The 18,538-nt window shown below is 39.7% G+C and overlaps 1 protein-coding gene across 6 annotated transcripts in view; it reads right to left on the bottom strand.

Moving 5' to 3' along the window:
• Nucleotides 1-18,538, bottom strand: part of ARB2A (ARB2 cotranscriptional regulator A) — a 253,315-nt gene that overhangs the window by 104,729 nt on the left and 130,048 nt on the right. For all 6 annotated transcript variants that reach the window (XM_070743038.1, XM_070743041.1, XM_070743039.1 and 3 more), the window contains exon 8: nucleotides 16,697-16,816. In XM_070743038.1, the coding sequence (XP_070599139.1) occupies nucleotides 16,697-16,816 (120 nt within the window). The remainder of the gene's footprint in view (nucleotides 1-16,696; nucleotides 16,817-18,538) is intronic.

The following is an 18,538-nucleotide window of genomic DNA, read 5'->3' as shown; positions in this document are numbered from 1 at the left end:
CCAAGTGCATTATTTTACATTTAGAAACATTAAAGTGCAGTTTCCATTGCTTTGACTACTTATTTAGTAAAGCTAAATCATTTGCCATATTACAGACGCCTCTAGGAATATTAACCCTATTGCGCACTTTAGAGTCATTGGCAAATAGGCAAACCTTCCATATCAAACCTTCCCCTATGTCATTCACAAAGATATTAAAAAGAATGGGACCCAGAACAGACCCTTGTGGCACACTGTTTGTAACCAGGCTCTGCTCAGAATACTCACCATTAACAGCAACCCTCTGATATCTACGCTTCAGCCAGCTGCAAATCCACTAAACTATCCAGGGATTAAGTCCAATATTCACTAATTTACTATCAGCTCTTTAAGTGAAACCATATCCACGGCACCACCTTCAACCAACACCTTTGTGACATAGTCAAAGAAATCAATGAGATTAGTCTGACATGATTTGCCCTCAGTAAAGCCATGCTGGTTTGGGTCCAATAAATTATTGGTTCTTAGGTGCTGATTTATCCTCTTTTTGAGTAGAGTCTCCATCATTTTAACTATAACTGAATTCAAGCTAACTGGCCTGTAGTTACTAGCTTCTTCTCTACTGCCCTTCTTGTGAATAGGCAGAACACTGGCCATTCTCCAATCCTCAGGAACAACAAATCAGTCAGGGGGGGAAGCAATCACATATCTGAGTTTTTTAAGAACTCTGGGGTGGATGCCATCTGGACCCATTGCCTAATTATTGACTGTTGTTGGTTAGAAGTCATGGTTTGTTTTATATCTATTTTCAAGTAAATTCTGCAAGTCTAACTAAACAACACATAGACCTAGTTATTGTGATTTGTTTTATATTCCTATTGCTAAAAGGATCCAAGCTAGTGACCCTACTGAATGCCAGTTTTGAAGAAAAGTCAAACCTGCCTATAAGCTCCCAGTCCTCTCTTTTTCTTTGATGTATTATTGTATAATATTAAGCACTTGGCATTCCATTTTGTTTAATTTTAACCAAATACAATCTTCTTTTGCCAAAGTTATTTTAATTTCTGCCATGTCTGAGACATAAAAAACATTTCAGAAGAAAATGATAGATGCGCTCATCATAACAATATTTTTGTTTGTTTGATATGTTTGTCTGGCAGCTTATATAGAATTTTTTTAACCAAGCAGCATTTAGGATTTTTAAAATGTTAAATGATAGATAACAAGTAGCATTTGAATTACCATTAAGTTTAACCACCTTTTAAAAATTATTTCAGTTAAAAACTCAAGTTAGCAAAAATGTTAATCTCTGAATGTATTTTTTGAGCCAGTTCTGTGTAATAATTAAGGAATCAAGTTAGAAGCTGGTATATTTTGAGCATTAGTTCCATTTAGATTCAAAGCCAGCTGGGTGACCTTGGGCCTGTCAGTCTCTTTCAAACTTAGGAAGGTGGCCATGGCAAACCACTTCTGTATTCTTGCCAAGAAAACTGTAGGGACTTGTCTAGACAATCACCAGGGATCAACACTGACTGGAAGGCATTTTAAAAAACCCAATATATTTTATATGTGGGCCAGTATGGCACACTTATTGTAGTGATTTCTTAAAATTATATATTCTTTTTTATAAAAAGTTAATTACCTGTGTTCTCTAATAAACACCTGGAGTCTAGGTCTACGTGTATATACATGCATAATTTCTTATCTGTACAAATAGTGACGATTCTGGATCGCCTCTCTAATATTCTCATTACTTTCACACCCTTTGTTCTGTCGGGCTCTCTGGTAGAATCCTCCCAAAAATTCACAGGTACAAATTTCAGACACACACACACGTTTGAAAATTCAAAACAATGTTCTTTATAATGAAAATTCACTTAAACCAAGCCCTCTTTTGGTATAGCAAAGAGCACTCGTCTCCAAGCAAACTGGTAATTTGTACAAGTCCCTTATCAGTTCTGTGATACTTAGCTTGCAGCTGTGAGGCAATTCACAGTCCTTCCTCTTTCACAAAGTGAAACACACTTTGCTCTGGTTTAGTTTCAAAGCGGGGAAAAATCAGCACACAAAAAGTCAAAGTCAGTAAAGCAGTCACGAAACACAACAATCAGATAATCCTCCACAATGGCCAAACCCACAGGCTGCTATTTATAGCAGCCTCACTAATTACCACAGCCCCACCCAACCACAGGTGGCCTCATTTTCTTTGATAATAATCTCTCAGTTGTTGTTGCCTATGCATCGCTCTCCGCATGCGTGGCTGTATCATTAACTCTTGTTCTGAATCCAAGGAGGAGCTAGATAATTGATCTCCTTCTGAGCTGTCTGCCACACTCTCCTCCTCCCTGTCACTCATGTCTTCTTGGTCAGAGGAGCCTTCATCAGCAGATTCCACTGGGGGCAAAACAGGTCTGCAGCATGTGGATGTCTCCCCCACATCCACAGTCCTTGGGGCAGGAGCAGGGCCAGAGCTAACCACAACACCCTTATTTAAATTTCACTTTATTGCGCTTACCTGTTATCCTGTCAATGGCAGATAGTCCTTGCTTAACGGCCCTGTTTAGCGACCTTTCAAAATTACAATGAAGTTGTAAAAGGTGATTGAAATGTGGGCACTTTACAACTGGCAGGCATTTATGACAGTTGTAGCATCCATGGAGACACAATTGCCTTTTACATACTTCAAAGGTGGCTTCTGACAAACAAACAAAATCAACAGAGAAGCCAGCAGTAAAATCATAGGTTGCGGTTATAATGCTTATTGACTGCAACAGAACTGATGTTAACACATCCAGTTCAGTATCATGATGTTTCACTTAACAACTTAATAATAGAATTGCTGGTCACAATTGTATGGGCTTTCTGAACCTCTCAAAAAAGAAGTGAAAATAGATTATTCAGTGACTCTATTATTGGAAACTAACAAGAAAGAACCACACATACGTAATACAGTGATACCTTGTCTTACAAACTTAATTGGTTCTGGGATGAGGTTCTTAAGGTGAAAAGTTTGTAAGACGAAACAATGTTTCCCATAGGAATCAATGGAAAAGCGATTAATATGTGGAAGCCCAAAATTCATCCCTTTTGCCAGCTGAAGCGCCCGTTTTTGCGCTGCTTGGATTCCCCTGAGGCTCCCCTCCATGGGAAACCCCACCTCCGGACCTCTGTGTTTTTATGATGCTGCGATTTTACTGAGGCTCCCCTCACTGGGAAACCCCACCTCCGGACTCCCGTTGCCAGTGAAGCGCCCATTTTGCGCTGCTGGGATTCTCCTGCAGCATCTCAAAACATGGAAGTCCGGAGGTGGGGTTTCCTATGGAGGGGAGCCTCAAGGGAATCCCAGCAGCGTAAAAATGGGTGCTTCGCTGGCAATGGAAGTCCAGAGGCGGGGCATCCCAGCGGCGACGGTGGGTTTGTAAGGAGAAAATAGTTTGTAAGAAGAGGCAAAAAAATCTTAAACCCCAGGTTTGTATCTCGAAAAGTTTGTATGACGAGGCGTTTGTAAGATGAGGTATCACTGTACAGTGATCCCCCGATCGTTGCGAGGGTTCCGTTCCAGGACCCCCCGCAACGATCGGGTTTTCGCGAAGTAGCGCTGCGGAAGTAAAAACACCATCTGCGCATGTGCAGATGGTGTTTTTACTTCCGCAGTGCTAGCGAGGAGCCGAAGATTGGGGGCGGCACGGCTGTTTTAAAACGTCGCCGCCGACATGGGGGGCTCGCTAGCACCCCCCTAACCCGGGTTGGGGGTTCGGGGGGTGCTAGCGAGCCCCCCATGTCGGCGGCGACGTTTTAAAACACCCGCGCCGCTTACCAATGAGTCCCGAAGACAAACGTCAAACTTCCGCGTTTGTCTTCGGGACTCATTGGGAAGCGGCGCGGGTGTTTTAAAACGTCGCCGCCGACATGGGGGGCACGCTAGCACCCCCCCGAACCCCCAACCCGGGTTTGGGGGGGTGCTAGCGAGCCCCCCATGTCGGCGGCGAAGTTTTCAAACACCCGCGCCGCTTTCCAATGAGTCACGAAGACAAACGTCAAACTTCCGCATTTGTCTTCGGGACTCATTGGAAAGCGGCGCGGGTGTTTTAAAACGTCGCCGCCGACATGGGGGTCTCGCTAGCACCCCCCCCGAACCCCGAACCCGGGTTTGGGGGGGTGCTAGCGAGCCCCCCATGTCGGCGGCGAAGTTTTAAAACACCCGCGCCGCTTTCCAATGAGTCCCGAAGACAAACGTCAAACTTCCGCGTTTGTCTTCGGGACTCATTGGAAAGCGGCGCGGGTGTTTTAAAACGTCGCCGCCGACATGGGGGGCTCGCTAGCACCCCCCCAAACCCCCAACCCGGGTTTGGGGGGGTGCTAGCGAGCCCCCCATGTCAGCGGCGACGTTTTAAAACACCCGCGCGCCTTCCCAACTGAGCCCTCAAGCCAAGCGCCAAAGGCGAACTTCTGCGCTTTGCTTGAGGGCTCAGTTGGGAAGGCGCGCGGGTGTTTTAAAACGTCGCCGCCGACATGGGGGGCTCGCTAGCACCCCCCCGAACCCCCAACCCGGGTTTGGGGGGGTGCTAGCGAGCCCCCCATGTCGGCGGCGACGTTTTAAAACACCCGCGCCGCTTTGCAGCTGTCTCCTGAAGCCGAACGCGGAAGTTAGCGTTCGGCCTCAGGAGACAGCTGCGAAGCGGCACGCGTGTTTTAAAACGTCGCAGCCGGCCTGGGGGGGCTTTCCAGCAACCCCCGAGCCTGGGTTGGGGGCTCGGGGGTTGCTGGAAAGCCCCCCCAGGCCGGCTCCGATCGTTTTAAAACAGGCGCGCCGTTCTCTGCTGACTCCTGGCGAACTTCCCGGGCGAAGGGCGGGCGAGCAGGTGCTGGGGGGGGCTTCGCCCTCCCGCCAGCAAGAGGGGGAAGACCCAGGGAAGCCGCCCAGCAGCTGATTTGCCCGGCGCCATCTACGCATGCGTGCCCATAGAAAAAAAGGGCACGCATGCGCAGATGGTGTTTTGACTTCCGGGTTCAAAAATCGCAAATTACCCTGTTCGCAATGGTCGGGGACGCAATAACCGGGGGATCACTGTATATGAAATTGCAGCATCTTGGCCTCATTTGGTTACAGTGCTAGGCCTATTACTATTACTATAATATTACTATTAGGGAATGATCCCATCTGGTTGTAAGGAAATCAAAAGCATTTGTTCCCTGTTTTGAATTAACTCTGACTTCTCTTTATAGGCAAACTGGGATAAATTATGATTAGCTTTAATTATGATTTGTCCAAATGGGTCAATGTAAAACCACAACTTACAGTAATTCGTTCATATTGCTGGAAAAATATGAGAAAGCCTATTTAGCCTAAATATTATTCAGGCTTATTTTTGTATGCTTTTTGTTTAATCGAAGACTACCATTAGCCTTGTTTGGAAGTTTACAGACTTTATCCAGGTCCAATCCTCTTTCTGGATGGCAGCTCCCACATTGCTTATTTATTTGCAAGTGATAACCTAAGGTGCATTAGGTGATGGCTGATGTGTGATGGTCAGAATTAAGAAGCTCTCTCATGCACACATTTGCACAGGATTATTTTTGTATTACCATCTCTTATAATATTATTTTAATAATTAATAATATTAACCTTAAGTACACACAAAGTTGAAATTGAAGTCCAAGAATAATGCATTTTGTGTGTAAAAATGGAAGATCAAAGAATTAGAGATTAGTTCTGCCTTCAATACTGGAGAACAGATAATAAAAAAGTGAGTAAATGATAAGCAAGAAATACCATAATAGTGGTATATAAGTATTTGTTATTTATTCGATTTTTATGCCGCCCTTCTCCTTAGACTCAGGGCGGCTTACAACATGTTAGCAATAGCACTTTTTTAACAGAGCTAGGCTATTGCCCCCACAATCCGGGTCCTCATTTTATCCACCTCGAAAGGATGGAAGGCTGAGTCAACCTTGAGCCGGTGATGAGATTTGAACCGCTGACCTTCAGATCTACAAGTCAGCTTCAGTGGCCTGCAGCACAGCACTCTACCTGCTGCGCCACCCCAGCTCATGTTATGCTTTGTTGTCATGCAGGATAGAACTAGAACCAACCGTATAAAACTATAAGGAGGTAGCTATAATCTACATTTTAGCAGGCTCTTCCCCTCTGTATGAGAGGTCAGCCAGTGAAATAGGTTGTGACAAAAATGGTAAGGTTTCCTTCATTGGAGTCTGAATATTTAATGGATCCTGCCATGAGCAGAGCATGATCTACTACCATAAGGTTTCCCTCCAGAGACCCATAATATTTTGAATCTGTCCAACCACACTTTCAGCCAAAGCAAAGAGTCGATTCTTGCATAAGGTTTATCCTTTTAATCCAGTAAATTCCTCCCTACCAAAAAATATACAACTTCGTGAGGATTTTGAAACATATTTTTTATCCCCTTAAGAGTTAAGGAATATTTTAAAGAAAAGATAGAAGGCAAATATATACAGCCATTGTCAATCCTGGGATAACATATAACTACATAGATTTCAAAAGCATGAAAAACTAAATGTTGTCTGGATTCTTCTAGACATATGTTAAAAATAAATTGCATTTTTATATTGAATAATTTCACCAAATTCAAAGCACAGTCACCAATAAGTACTCCACTTATGCAACAATCTCAGCAGGACAGGAGATGATATACAAGAATGACTATGACATTATAGTCAAAGAAGCTGAAGACACATTATGCTAAGACACCACTTTCCAACGCCACGTTTGACCAAATTTAATCTTCAGATTTCAGTGCAACATACAAAAACTACACAATTTTATAAAAGGATTTCCTAAGAATTTCCTTCATATACAGTATAGCTGTATCTAATGAAAACATTCTACAGCAACAATCTGGTATTTTCTATCTACATCCCAAAATATGCAAACCAGAAAACCAAGGCCATGCCCATTGTTTCAAGGATGAAAATAATCACAGGTGGAATATCACATTTCAAGGACTCTATTCAGACCTTATGCCACATCGGAGACACAGGTTGATTTCCTAAGAAAATGGAAATCCATTGGCAACTCACCACCTCAACAAATATCCTTGTAGTTATCTTGGTTGTTTAAGCATTACAAAGCAGTATCTTCCCTAAACGCACACCACAAACAGATTGTTTGGAGTTGAGTAGCACCTAATCAAATAAATTAAACAGAATTAAATCTATGAAGATAATCTCAACTTCAGAATTGTTCTAAAGTCTGGCAGCATCAAATCAATTAAAACAAATGAATAAACATATAAACAAACATAGCATACCTTATCACTAATATATGTGATTTTGTAGTCACCATATTTTATCTTTGGCAATGTTTGGAGTTGACCTTCTCCAGGTCCTGTCGACTAGACAATGTTGATTGGCAGGGCCTAAGTGAAGAGCCGTCTCGGTAGGGGCCCTGGCCCTCTGGAATCAGCTCTCCCCTGAGATTTGCACTGCCCCCACCCTCCTTGCCTTCCACTCTCCTAAAGCGGAAATAGTAACCAACCTATCTACAGCTCCCTCTCCACATTTATGCCGCCAGGCCTGGGGCCATTAGATCCTTGCCCCCTGGCCAATGAATATGTGAGAGAAAGTGGATCAAATGGGAATGATTGTTTTTTATGGTTTTGGGTTTTTTTAGATGTTTTAGATTCATATTTAATTAATTGGATTTAGGATGTTATGCTTTGTGTTATTACATGTTGTGAGTCGCCCCGAGTCCTCAGAGAGGGCGGCATGAAAACCAACCAACCAAACAAACAAACAATCTAAACCTGCAAATAGGTGACCAGCAACCAATAAATAGATGAATCTAAAGCGGAAATAGTAACAAACCTATCTACAGTTCCCTCCCCACAAACATTACTTCCACCTCGCCCCAATTTAAATCCTGCATTATTCTATGTATTTATTGAAAAGAAAACCTATGCCTTTTAATAACATTTGTTAGTTGGGGAGGTCATCCCAGACACCTAATTCATTAATAACACAACTAATCCTAATCTGGTATATGTGTATTTCGATTTGTCTTTGTTAGACAAATTTTATTCTGTTACTTTTGTCTCCTTTCTCTAATTTAAAAGATTTATTTTGTCTCCTTTCTCTAATTTAAAAGGTTTATTTTGAATTTGCTCCTTCCAGAGTATTAACTATTTAATTCCATTTTTTTATTATTTGCATCTCTGAAAAGCATCCTTCTACCTATTCAACCAAGTTATTTATAAAAACGTTAAAGTGGAAAAAGCTGAGGACTTAATTTTATGGCACTCATCTTAATGTGTCAGATCAATTTAATTGAAAATTTTAATGAATGTTGTTGTTGTGAGTTGCAAAGTTGAGTCCGACCTATTGCGACCGCAATGAACATTATTTGAGTACAATTTCCAAGCTACCAGAAGGCCACACAACTGCCATGCTACCTAGGTTTTCTTAGTTAGCATGCTAATCAGAGTAGCATAGGCTACTCTGCCAAAATGTTTTGCTGAAACAAACAAATTAAAGTATTCACATAGTCCACTAAGGATGTACTGAATTAACATTTGTCTGGCAGGTTGTTCCTGACAAATCTAGGCTGACCTCTGCTAATTAACTTCATAATTATAGCTTTATTTATGATCTCTTCTAGAATTTTCCCAGATACACACACACACACACACACACACACACATACCAGATTGACTATACTTCCTTGGACGCATTTTTTCTTGTAAAACACAGGGATAACATTTCTTAAAGATAATATCTGGGGATTTGACTGATTTGTCAAAAAAATCCTTCAGTCTCCTAAAATGTAATTCATGTGATACTGGAGATTTAAACTCAATGTAGAAACTCCATTGCCAAACCCCGACCCGAAAAAAAGGAAGATTGCTACTGATGAGCCATACGATTCTGGCATGTGCTTCATCTGTACAGAAGCATTCAAGGAGGGTGTGAGTACCATGAAGTGCTCCCTATACGACACATATGATCATCACCACAAGTGCTTGGAGTCTTCGGAGTAGGGCGGCATAAAAATCTAATATAATAATAATAATAATAATAATAATAATAATAATAATAATAATAATAACCCAAAGTGCAGACTCTGTAAAGAAACAGACGAAACAATCGATCACATACTCAGCTGCTGCAAAAAGATCACACAGACTGACTACAAGCATAGACATGATGCTGTGGCACAGATGATCCACTGGAACTTGTGCCGGAACTACCATTTACTAGTGGCAAAGAACTGGTGGGGATCATAAGCCCGAAAAAGTGGTTGAAAATGGGCAAGCAAAACTACTATGGGCCTTCCGACTTCAGACTGACCGAATTCTGAAGTATAACACACCAGACATCCTGATTGTGGAGAAAAAGAAAGTATGGATCATCGACATCGCAATCCCAGGAGACAGCAGAATTGAGGAGAAGCAGCTAGAAAAATTAGTGAAATATGAAGATCTAAAAATCGAGCTGCAACGACTCTGGCATAAGCCAGTGAAAGTGATCCCAATGATACTTGGAATGCTGGGCACAGTGCCAAAAGATCTCAGCGGACATTTGAAAACCATCGGAATTGACAAAATTGCCATCTGTCAATTGCAAAAGGCCACTTTACTGGGATCGGCAAACATAATTCGCCGCTACATCACACAGTCCTAGGTGCTTGGGAAGCTCCCAACTCGTGATGGAATACGAAATCCAGCATAGTGATCTCGTTTGCTGTGTTGTATTGACATAATAATAATAATAATAATAATAATAATAATAATAACAACAACAACAACAACAACAACAACAACAACAACAATAATAGGTGCAGCCCAGTTCCTGCAATCAGCTACCCTTAAAACATCCATTATTTCTTGTGTTTCCATTATTCTGCCTATCATGCAAGCCCAGGTTGGACAAATTTATTGCTCTACTTGAATGGGTGGACACCATAGAAACGTAATTAGCATCCCCTGAAGAAAAGAAAAAACATAGAAAATCAAAGCACCAATATCCCCAAATCTTCTCCCAAGCCAATTACCCCAGTCACAGGAAAGTACTAATCCTGCAAGTAACATCTCCATCCTTGTCAAAGACACGATTGAACATGAACAGAAACGTACCAATGCAATCTTATTTGGACTGGAAGACACCAACGAATCTGATGACATCACAAAGCTTTGTGACATAATCAACAACTTCCAGGCATCAATCATCAGTCCCGATGAAATCATGGATGTTTCCTATAACGGCCTTGAGTTCAAGAACAGCGATGGCTCGGTGGCCCCATGTTTCTGCAGTCGTTTTCAAGAGTGAAACTAACAAATACAATTCATCTCCATAATATACTCACTCATCAAAAGCTGCACAAATCATAAGAAACTTTGTTCGTGTCCCGATCTGTCTATACTACAACGTGACCATGCCCGCATACTTTATTTGGAGCTCAAAAAATTCCAGGATCAAGGTGAAATTGAGCTGTACATATCTACCAGTTGATTGTATTAAATGGAAGATTAGTGGTGTGCATCCCAATAAACATCCTCCACAATTTAAACTAGGCATGCACACTCCCAACTTCTTCCAGGTCCACCCCTACAGGCCTAAAATACAAGCTACTTAAAACAAGAAACTTCGCAAACAAAATGTCTGAATTTCTTCTGCTTCTAACTGTGACCTTATTTGACCTTATTTTTGTCTGCGAGACTACCTTATTACAGTAAGTGACTATCATATTTTCTGGTCTGATGGTGAAAACCATAGAAGGGGTGATGTGCTATCTTCTATAAGAAGTCCCTAGGTTTGAAAAAGATTAATGTTACAAAGAAGTTTGGTCTTCCTGAGACAACTTTCTGCAAACTGTCCTCAAATATCACAGTTCATTTCTTGTTATGTTATAGAATTCTTGATTATGACCTTGGTCATACAAACAAGTTAATTGCACTACTAACGTGGGCCCGCATATCTTTATCTTTCTTGGTGACCTCAATTTGCCTCTTATTAATTGGACTCTAAACAAATGTACAAATCCGAACCTATACATGCCACGCTGTACAATGCTGTTATGATTCTCGGGCTGGAGCAGTTGGTAACGAACAACACTAGGCTCAACAATTGCTTAGATCTCATCTTCTGCCATGTATGTGCAGGGATCAAGGTACCAGATCCTTCCATGCCCATTTCCACAAGGGATCAGGAGAATCCACTATTTTCTAACACCAGATGAGACCAGAGGTGGATGTCATTCCCATTCCAAAAATGTTCAGGGAAACAGTGGAGGATCAGATACTGTTTGCGCTGGCTCGGAGGCAGAAGTGGGGGAGGGAGGGAGGGAGTCCAGCCACAACCTTCCCTCTGAAGGAGTGAATCAGATCTGGGCTACACTAGGCAGATCCAGGCATGCATGCAAATTGACTGACTCCTCAAGCTGATTGGTCGAGGTCAAATTCATTCTGAAGGCTGGTTGCACTCTAGGATGGAGAATGCACCAATTACCATTGCAAACAAGAGGAGGAGTTGTTAAACTTGAAATCCTCCTGAACCTTCTATAATTTTGTAAATGCCAAACTTAAAGACTTGAAAACTATCCCACTCCTAAAAGGGCCTAACCGGGAAGACTTTAACGATGAAGCTGTTAGGGCCAATCTCTTCAATACAGTAATCCCTCACCTATCGCGGGAGTTACGTTCCAGACCTTGCCGCGATAGGTGAAATCCGCGATGGGGAATTTATCCTCCTTCCCACCAGCTCCGGATGCCTGGAGGCGAGCAACAGCCAGCTAACCTTTCCCCCCCACTACTACTTACTCTGTTCTTTGCAACAGTTCGGCCAAATGTTGTGTTTTTTGCCTTGCCCCAGCTGTAAAGTCCCTGGTGAGCTGCCCCGGCTGTTTCTTTTTTTCTCTCTCTCTCTTCCGCCCTCGAGCACTTCCTCTTCCGCCCTCGAGCCCAGTCTGGAAATCCCCGCCGCGTCGCGTTCCTTTCTTTTTTTTCCTTTCGGCACTGGCGAGGGGGATTGAACGAGGGGACGGGCCTCCGCCGGAGCTCAGTCCCCGTCCCGCTCATCATTTGGGAGTCCCGCTGAGGAATTCTAGCGCTTTTTGTGTGGTAAAATCATTCAAATGAAGCTGACTTCAAAACCCGCGATGAAGTGAAGCCGCGGCAGGTGAAGCGCGATATAGCGAGGGACTACTGTACATTCTTCAGCTCAGTCTTTGTTAATAGCAATGGCTGCTTCTCCATCTTTTATAGTCCTACCATAACAAATTGTAATGATTTACCACATATTGATTTACAGTAGATAACATTGAAACGGCATGACGTAACCTAAAGCCATCTTTATCTATTGCCCCTGATTGATTATGTGTCTAAGCTTCCCACTGCCCTAGTCGAACCTCAATGCACAATCTATGAGGTGTGTTTCAGAACCAATTCCTTGCCCAATTTATGGTCATTACCAAAGGTCATGCCTATTTTTTTAAAGATAGATCCTAGTCTAGTAGAAAATTACAGACCAATCTCACTTTGTTGCGTCACCTGTAAAGTCACGGAATCAATTATAAACCAATTCATCACCCTCCACTTAGAAACAAACAACCTGTTTTCCTACAAGCAGTTTGGTTACAGGAAAAATTGTCCTATAATCTGCAACTCCTACACTGCAAAAACATTTGGACCCCACATCTTGACCAGGGTAAAGCAATAGACACAATTTACATAGAGTTCTCCAAAGCCTTTGATTCAGTGATGCACATCAAACTACTGTTCAAATTAAATTTTGGAGCCCTGCACAAGTGGGTAGCTGTGGAGCCCTGCACAAGGGGATAGCTGTGTTCCTGTCAAAAAGGCAACAAGTAGTCAAAATAGGGAGGGTTCTATCAAATCCGGTACCAGTTAACAGCAGTGTCCTCCATGGCGGCATTTTAGGACCCACACACTTTCTGCTTTACACCATCGATCTATGAGATCATATTCAAAGCAGTTGCATCCTCTTTGCCGATGACATAAAATTATTTACCACTGATAATACTTCTGACCTACAAAGCGACCTTGACTATGTAACAGAATAGTCGCACAATTGGATCCAAATTTCAAATAATAAATGCTCTGTCCTATATATTGGCAATAAAAATTAGAACACCAAATACAGGTTGGGCGGAAACAATCTCATAGATGACCCTCATTTTTTCAAGGACTTAGGAGTACTCTTCTCAAACGATCTAAACCTCAGAGCTCACTGTAACAGCATTGCCAAAAATGCATTAAGATTTGTTAACCTAATTTTGTGAAGCATTTCTCTGGTGACATTCTTTTGCTAACTAGGGCATACAAAACCTTTGCCAGACCAATTCTTGAATACATCTCATCCCCCAGGAACCCACACTGTACCTCGGACATTAACACTAATGTGCAGGTTCAGAGGTATTTCATGAGAAGAGTACTCCACTCCTCTACTCACAATAGAATTCCCTATGCCATCAGGCTTGAAATTTTGGGCTTGGCAATTGGCTTGGAACTACACTACGTGCGATCCAATCTAAGCATAGTACATTAAATTGTCTGTTACAACGTCTTGCCTGTCGATGACTTCTTCAGCTTCAACTACAATAATACATGGGTAAATAATCGATACAAATTCAAGATAAACAACTTCAAACTCGATTGAAGAAAATACGACTTCAGCAACAGAATGGTCAATGCCTGGAATGTTCTACCTGACTTCATTGTTATAGCCTCAAACCGTCACAGTTTCAATCTCAAACTATCCATTATGGACCTCATCTCTTTCGTAAGAGACCCGTGAAAGGGGTGTGCATAAGCGCACCAGCATGCCTACTGTCCCTACTGCCTATGGTTCCCATTTATCTGTATTTATTTCCTTTGTTCATGTTTATATTCATATCTATACTTGTTATCTTGTACATGTTTAACAAACAAACAAAATAAAATAAAATAAAAAAGGTATTATATCTGAATCTTTTATCCGGCCCCTTCATATGCTCTTCATAATTTTCTGATAAAGAACAAAACCTCTCATTGTACAAAGCTATTATCAAAATTGAAATGAAGTACATATGCTTTTCCTCTGATGCCTGTAAACATTAAGAATCAGATTGTTTTCTCCTTATTAGGAGACATATGAAGATGTTTCTTGCTGAATCTCAATTGTCCTGACACTATCTCAAATTCCAGGCTATCCATACAAATTATTTCTCAATGCCTGATTTCGCTTTCCCTTCCTGCTTTTTTAAAAGTTCAGATATTCCTTAAAACTTTAGTATTATTATTTGGTAAGGGGATTCAAATATTTCTGACATGCAAAAATCATATTTTTAAAAAACTTGGATTTTATTAAGTAGAAGACAGTTCATTTCATATTGATTGACTTTAGCTGATTTTTTAAAACTGTAGTTGCATTGTTAAGTACTGTATATGTTTTATTCAGTAAGCATCTATAGTTTTTTTAAGTCAAAGAAAAAAACCCTAGATATGCTTGCTGCTTAACGTTTGCCAATCCCTATTAAGTGTATTGATCCTCTTTCATAGCATATTTTAGACTTTAAACCTACTCTTCTTTCAAATTTATTCTTTAGATCTAGTTTTGCATTGTGATAGATTCGTGACGTGCCAGAGTTGTATATTAAATTCTTCTTCCCATGCACATGCCTCCTGCAGAGCGAGCAGACTACAGAAGCTGACCCTTACTGAGACCATCTTGTCTATCTGACAAAGCTCCTTTTTAACTTCTTACTTATTTTCTGCAATGGGGAAATTTTTTTCAGCTCTGCTTGTGATAATTTCACAGGCCCTGAGTACCCTGACCTTAGAAGCCCCAAGGTCAGAAGTCAAATTGTGTTCTGAAACATCTGTAAGCGTTATATTAAAGAAGAACAAAAGTGAAGAGATATCCACCAGCATGACAAGAGAAACAAGCAAAATGGGAATGACACATTGGTCATCTGTTAGCCATGCCATCTCAAACCAAGAGCTGCAAGTGGATAGAGGGATAGTGATGGAAGAAGCCATACAAATTCAAAACATTTCTTATACTTGAGTCTTTAAATATTCACATTCTGTAGTTTATATGTCTTCCTTACAGATTTTTATATTATTTTAAAAAGATTAAACTGAAATCAAAGATTACAACAAAAAATTGAAAGCTATATGGATCATCTAAAATGCCATTCAAATTTTAAATAAAAAAGTTTGAATTTCAGTTGCTTACTGATTAGGCATCATTTCCTGGTTATTAGGAATGTAAACATAAAAACAGCTAGTCACGTCAGCCAAATCTTTATGTCACTAATCCAATAATTAATATTTTTCTTTCCACAATTCATAATATGAACAGCATGTAACATTTTGAAAAGGATAATTTTTACAAACACTGGAAACCAAAGCAAACTTAGTCCTGCAGTTTTTACTGTGGCTTTCAAAGTTTTATATATTTTAGTGTATTAAATGATTTGATCATTACACAAAATACTACATTTATTGGATAATGAAACTTTTACTATGTCTTGCCTAGTAGTTCCAAACTTATACTTTAGTAAATTCAGGCAAATAAGTATAGCAAAATTTTCTGGGTTCTCTCAATTCATTTCATCTCATTTACTATGTAATCAAAGAATAATTGAAAGAAATGTTTTCACGTAAATGTTTTAACTGGGCTAGGTCTACATATGTAAAAAAGAGCTGCATCTTGAAGCAATATTGAAACAGAAATTAAAATACAGATTTAGAAACTCATTTCTATCTATATAATTGATATATTAATAACTATGGCAATAATTTCTCTATATTAAAAGTGGAACTTAAATTTAAATTAAATTAAATAGCACACATTAAACCTATTATTGTTTAAATGAAACATCTTGATTATTTTAGAAAGCATTGCTACTGTTAATGCAATATTTCTCTTATAATGTTTTATGAAAAAAATTATAGTGTATATCTTATGTGAAAGAATTTATTTCATTTTTTGCATAGAAGCATAGAAAAAATCAAATTATACAACCAGTGTGATCAATGAAGCATTACAAAAGTGAAACAGAAAAGCGAACAGACATTTATACATTTTAGTTATAATTTTTTACCTACTGAGCAGAGTGGCTATGTTCTAGGTCTACTCAATGAAACAGCTGCATTGACCTGGACCTAGGAGAACTGGCTACTATTATGGCACCTACCCTGTCAAATATCCTCCCACTGGAGATCTAGTTGGCCTAATCTTGTTGGATTTCCAGAAGTCTGTAAAAACCTTATTTTTTTCGAAAACACAACAGCCAGATTCTTAGTAGACCCCAATAGTGACAAATATTGAGGATTATACCTTTTGTATTTTGAATTGTATAATGCTTATTATATTTTATTTGCATTCATATTACTTTTATTGTTTTCATTTATTGTATTTATGTTATTTTGTTGTATTTTATTGTAAGCCACCGAGAGTTATTTGCTGAAGATAGCAACCAGGTACATTTCTTAAGTAAATAAGCAAGACAAGTATTTTAGAAATCAAGTCCACAGCAGAGTGTTAAAATTCACTTCTTCAGTTTATGCAGTTACTTGCACTTTTCTAGTTAGCAAAGGAACAAAAGTGAATATACACTCTATATGGAAATGAAACAGATGCAAGCATACATATGGTAAAACAAAACAAAAAAAGCCTAATTATTGCAAATATATGCTGAAAGCAATATATGGAATCACAAAATGATATAACTTACCAATTCCACAAATGCCAATCCACCATAACTATGAGCAACAACAAATACATTTTCAGCTAATGACTGGGAGATAAAGTGGTCCCATACATAAATTGCATGTTCTTCAGGAGAACCATTTTCCTAAAAAGAGAAAGTGAAAAATTACATTTAATTTGTTGCACATTTATTTGTTTATTTGTCAAATTTATATGGCTGCCCACCCCATACTAAGTGACTCTGGGAGGGGTATAATAAAACCAGCAATTAAAACATTAATAAAATGAACTTAAATAAGTTTACAAGAAGGAAGATATGACATACAAGGCAGCCAGCATTATGTAATAGCATGTAAAAATTAAAATGTAAACATCTGTGAAAATTAAATAGAGCAGTCCGTTTTTCAGTGGAGAACAACAAAACTGATTTAAAGAGCAGTTTATTTCTGAGTATAATATAATATATTACATTCTAATCACTGTTTTCAAGATACAAAAGCTTTTTAGGAACTTGCAACAGGTTAGGATTACCCTTATTTTCTCAGAACAGAACAAAACAAAAATAAAAATACTGATTCTCGACAGCCTTTTATGAGCCTAACTTTGGGCTATTTATTGCTAGAACATAGCAATAAACTTAAATTTAATTAATTAAATTAAAGTTGGGATCAGTTGACGGGGTACTAATGCTGTTCTTTCCCTTCTTTAATCTACATTTCAGTGTCCTACTAGAAAAAAATAGCTTCTTTAATAGAACACATTGGGGGCTCTGGATAGATTTATTTATTTATTATTTATTTATTAATTGGACTTATAAAAGAGGGGGTTTGGTAGAGATGGACAGGAATATATTATTGGGAAATAATTATTTGTCCTGTGCAGAATTCTGAAGTAGATAGACACCCCACTAAAATCTAGTTTAGGAGCTACTGATTGCCCATACTTTTACTTTATAAAGTTTATAAGTTATAAATGTGTACATTGAAAAAAATGGTATATAGTGATGATGTATGATATGATTAGAGATTAATATACTATCATTTAGATGGTTTGTAGTATTGAAAATAGAGAAAGGAAAGTTTATCAATATTTATATTATCAATATTAATAACCATTTAGTATATCAATATTACAAGCAAAAAATGATTTGCCCATTATTGATCTACATTTAAAAAAGATCACAATTCAAACTTTGAGGGTAATTATTCAGTCTTCTTCAAGGATTTTGTTCTATAGTGACTTACAGGGATGGATTCCTGTTGGTACGGTATGGTGCATGCATATCAGTAGTGCCTGCTGGTGACATCACTGCGCCAATGCAATCAGTGATGGCCCCTGAACACTGGCATCTTTTTTTTAAATAATTTTTTTTAAAAAAATGTTCTGTGCATGCCCAGAAGCCGAGTTTCAGGCACTTCTTTGCCACCGTTCCCGGGCTTGCCTAGATGGAAAATCTGCAGGCAGATTATGTTCCCCATTGGTAAAGCCATGCAGGAAAAAACTTTGGAGTTTGGGGGGGCTTGGAACACCCAGTAAAATTTCCTTGCATGGTTTGGGCTATGTGTGTGTGTGTGTGAGAGAGAGAGAGAGAGGAAGGAACGAGAGAGAGAAAAAGAGAGAGCTTCAGCTTGTTCCCCACCCTCCATTGGCAAAAGCCAAGCAGGAAGGAGGGAAAAAGAAGGGGGAAAGAAGGAGGGAGGGAAAGAGAGGAGGGGAAAGAGAGAAAGGCAGGAGAGAAAGAGGGGGAAAGAAAAACAGGGGGAAGGGGGAACAGAAAGAGGGGGGAGGAGCGAAAGAGAAAGAGAGGGAGGCAAAGAGAAATGATACTACAATTTTTTTTTATTAGAAGCTCTTTAACAGAAGTCTT

Source organism: Erythrolamprus reginae, chromosome 2 (assembly GCF_031021105.1).
Source record: "Erythrolamprus reginae isolate rEryReg1 chromosome 2, rEryReg1.hap1, whole genome shotgun sequence".
Taxonomy (NCBI): domain Eukaryota; kingdom Metazoa; phylum Chordata; class Lepidosauria; order Squamata; family Dipsadidae; genus Erythrolamprus; species Erythrolamprus reginae.
The sequence above is the reverse complement of the archived record's forward strand: the minus strand, read 5'-3'. Positions and strand labels throughout refer to the sequence as shown.